Source organism: Sitodiplosis mosellana, unplaced genomic scaffold (assembly GCF_009176505.1).
Source record: "Sitodiplosis mosellana isolate CC-2019 unplaced genomic scaffold, AAFC_SMos_1.0 Smas_scaffold_6226, whole genome shotgun sequence".
In the NCBI taxonomy this organism is placed as follows: Eukaryota; Metazoa; Arthropoda; class Insecta; order Diptera; family Cecidomyiidae; genus Sitodiplosis; species Sitodiplosis mosellana.
Genome location: NW_022601467.1, coordinates 8,934,278 through 8,937,564, shown reverse-complemented (window position 1 = coordinate 8,937,564; position 3,287 = coordinate 8,934,278). Strand labels below are relative to the sequence as shown.

The 3,287-nt window shown below is 38.2% G+C and overlaps 1 protein-coding gene across 1 annotated transcript; it reads left to right on the top strand.

Annotated features, from left to right (window-relative positions):
- The first annotated feature begins 230 nt into the window (after window positions 1-230).
- On the top strand, window positions 231-2,904 carry LOC129578302 (transmembrane emp24 domain-containing protein 5). Its single transcript, XM_055466632.1, has 4 exons — window positions 231-993; window positions 1,329-1,592; window positions 1,749-1,916; window positions 2,051-2,904. Exons 1-4 carry the CDS (start codon window positions 751-753, stop codon window positions 2,111-2,113), a joined length of 738 nt encoding a protein of 245 aa, XP_055322607.1. The 5' UTR covers window positions 231-750; the 3' UTR covers window positions 2,114-2,904.
- Window positions 2,905-3,287: the final 383 nt, after the last annotated feature.

Here is a 3,287-nt window from a genome sequence, read left to right as displayed (position 1 = left end):
AGTGGCTCGAAACAATTCGAAAACTGTAAACATTACCAACACCGACGCACACACACACATACCCATGTAGGCGAGTCGATTCGATGTGAAAGAGAAGTCAATGTATAAAAATGTAACACTTTGAATGTTGAAATGATTCTTCAACCAGCACCACCACCGCCACATTCAAACCGCTTTTTGACACTTGTTTTTAAGCAGTGTGCGCTTAAGCGGTATGAAGAGAGAACGTTGTACGACGTGCGTGTATTCTGTCATCTTGTATCATTTCATTCCATTTCATTCGGTTTGCGCTTCGGTTCTTGGCTCCAGTCAACGCGATGGCAATGTGTATCACATCGTGTATATGTGTGCGCTCTGTGTATAGAAAAGTGTTTCGGAAGCTCTCGAGAATGTGCTGAGATAAGCAATGCATGCACGTTCTTCATTGAGTCGAGTCGAGCTGTTTGTGTGTTTTAACCGCAAACTGATGTTTGATTGTATTCCATTTTTGTCTTTTTGCCTTTCACATCTCTTAAACACAGACATACGTCGTTGTTCGTCCGCTCGCTCGCTCGCTCGCTCACTCACTCACTCACTCTCTATACCTCTTCCGACATTTCTCTTTCGAAAAAAGGTGAAAGCGAGACAGACGGGAACGAAAAAAAAAAAAAATACTGGTTTTTGTTGTCGTCGGTTGGTCGGGTCTCTCTCTTCGTGTGTATACACACTTTGGAATTGACAGCTTCAACGTTGAAAAAGTCATTAGTGTTCATGATGGCGCACAGTACGTGGCACATTCAATTCACATCGCGAACAACAATAGTTTTTCTTATAATTTATTTTGTGTCGGCAATTTTGTTCATTGACAATGTAACCGCGCAAATTGAGAAGCAACCATGGTACGAGGCATTGCCAGCCGTTGCCATGGATTATAAAGTGCATTTACCAGCTGGTAAAGAAGATTGTTATTATCAGTACGTTCAGCCAGGCGCAACGCTCTACGTCAGTTTTCAGGTAATTTCATTCGATTTCATTGTGTGTCCTTTATTTACCGCACGGCTTATGTGTGTATGACCGACCGTGCACTGCAGCATTGTTCGTTGTGATTATTGTGCGCGCACATTTCATCCAATTCCATATCCCAACACATGATGGACGAATTGGTAAAATCCGAAGGGACTCACGGCGGTGAGTGTCTCTCATCCACTTGAGAGATATACCCTGCGTCCGGTTGGCCCACATTTCGTGTTGCGACGGTGACGGTGATGGCAACGACGCGCACATAAGACAAATCTCATTACATAGTGTTTGTGTGTTTGATTTTTTTCAATTAATAATTTCGTTCATAGGTTATCCGGGGAGGTGATGGTAAAGCCGGCCTGGCGATACGACATCCCAATGGTCAGCTGGTTAAAGCATATGAATGGTTACCCTCATCCGATTATTCGGAACCATCGTCGACGGGCGGTTATTATGCCGTTTGTTTAGACAATCAATTCTCTCGTTTTGCCAGCAAATTGGTCAACATTTATATCACCGTTATCAAATACGATCAATGGACTAAATATGCGCAGGAAATCGAAGGATTACAATTGAATATGCAAAATTTTACGGTGAGTTAAAGTTCGCAATTTGGTTTTTTTTATAGCGATGTGCGCGAGCAATGTGTGCGAGTGTATGGACGAGTGCACGTTGCTCACATCAGCTCCAAAAAAAACGACGCTTTTAATTTTTAATGCACCTCTCGATTTTATTACAACCATTTTCAGCAAACAATTGGAACCGTCGAACGGAACATAAACGGTATGCTTCAGTATCAATCGCATACACGGAGTTCAGAGGCTCGTGACTTTGCACTATTGATCGACAACAATGCGTATGTGCAAAATTGGTCAATGATTCAAATATTCGTCATTTTATTGACGTGCTCCATTCAGGTAAGTGTGCCCAATTCGCACATAAACAGGAAACCATTTTTGCAACTATTTTATGCAATTTTCATTTGCCATTAAATTTCGAAACCAACTCAATTCGGGTTTTTCTCACTTTTCTCGTTCAAAAAACAAAACAGGTATACTTTGTGCGAAAGCTATTCGATATCAATACCGGAGGTTATGGACGAGCACGAATCTAAATCAATAACAAAAAAAAAACTATTCAACGAACAATTCGAACAAATTGCATTTTGCTAAAGAAAGAGAAAGGAAACCGAACGTCCCGCAGAAAGTGTCTTATTGTTAGAAAAACCAAATTGAATTTGGTTTGAAATTTATTTTTTTCTACGTGTAAATATTTGTATTGATTGATATTTTATTGCAACATCGCGCGGCAGACGGTCCATGCAAGCAAACTAGCAAAAGTCTTCCAATCGAACCACCAATAATGGTTAGCTAACTACAGGCCGACACTTGACAATGAACAATGAACAATAAACGAACTGAAATAGTATATAACATTAAGAACAATAGTAACAGAAAAAATTGTGCACCGTTTGAATACTGAACGCAGGAAACAGCAATAGGTTTTTCTTTTATAAATTCTACTACTTTGTTATTTATTTTAATACACTTTTCGAGTCTCACTCGCCCAATACAGCAGCTACTATTATCTGAAGCATTTTTTTTGTCCTTTTTTGGTTATTGATTATGTGGAAGGAACCATTTGAAAAAAAAGAGTCTAGAACATAATCATTTCCATTTTTTTTTCGAAATGAAAACGCAAAACTCATACTTGAAATATAGTTCTTTTTTTAATTCTGCGTGTACTTAAAAGAATTGAACTGAAAATTGGTTGTAAAATTGTTTAAACATTGGATCGTACATTTTTCTACATGTCTATCAAATGCACATACATATTTTTTAATAAATGGATTATTATTTACAAAAAAAAACGAATAAAGAAAAGAACTCAAATTAACTTATCAAATAATGTAGCCGGCGCTATCTTAGTTTCAGCTGCTGTTTTATTTGATTATACGTCATCCATATGTGGCGGCGACGACGACGAAGATGTTCATGCTCCAGAATGGGTTTGTATACAGAGTTGTTTGTAAAGGCTGGTTTAATTGGGCTATTTATTTAAGCTGCGTTGAAATACGCGTATGAAGTTCATTGGTTGCCGTTGATGCCATATTTTCGTTCTGCTGTTTGAAGAAGAAGAGAAAACAAATTCTCGATGTATCGACATGTTTTTTAAGCGATTCACAGACAAGATATACAAGGGATACATTTGTAAGCAAAGAATTGGGACGTGGAGACAAAAGATGAATAAATTTTTAAATAAGATGTTAAAATATGTGTATTTAAAAC

Bases quoted from the DNA above. Each gene is read 5' to 3' on its own strand.
- LOC129578302 (XM_055466632.1), top strand. From the start codon at position 751: ATGATGGCGCACAGTACGTGGCACATTCAATTCACATCGCGAACAACA. The intron at 1,593-1,748 runs GTGAGTTAAAGT...AACCATTTTCAG, and splicing joins TGAATATGCAAAATTTTACG to CAAACAATTGGAACCGTCGA. The intron at 1,917-2,050 runs GTAAGTGTGCCC...AAAACAAAACAG, and splicing joins TATTGACGTGCTCCATTCAG to GTATACTTTGTGCGAAAGCT.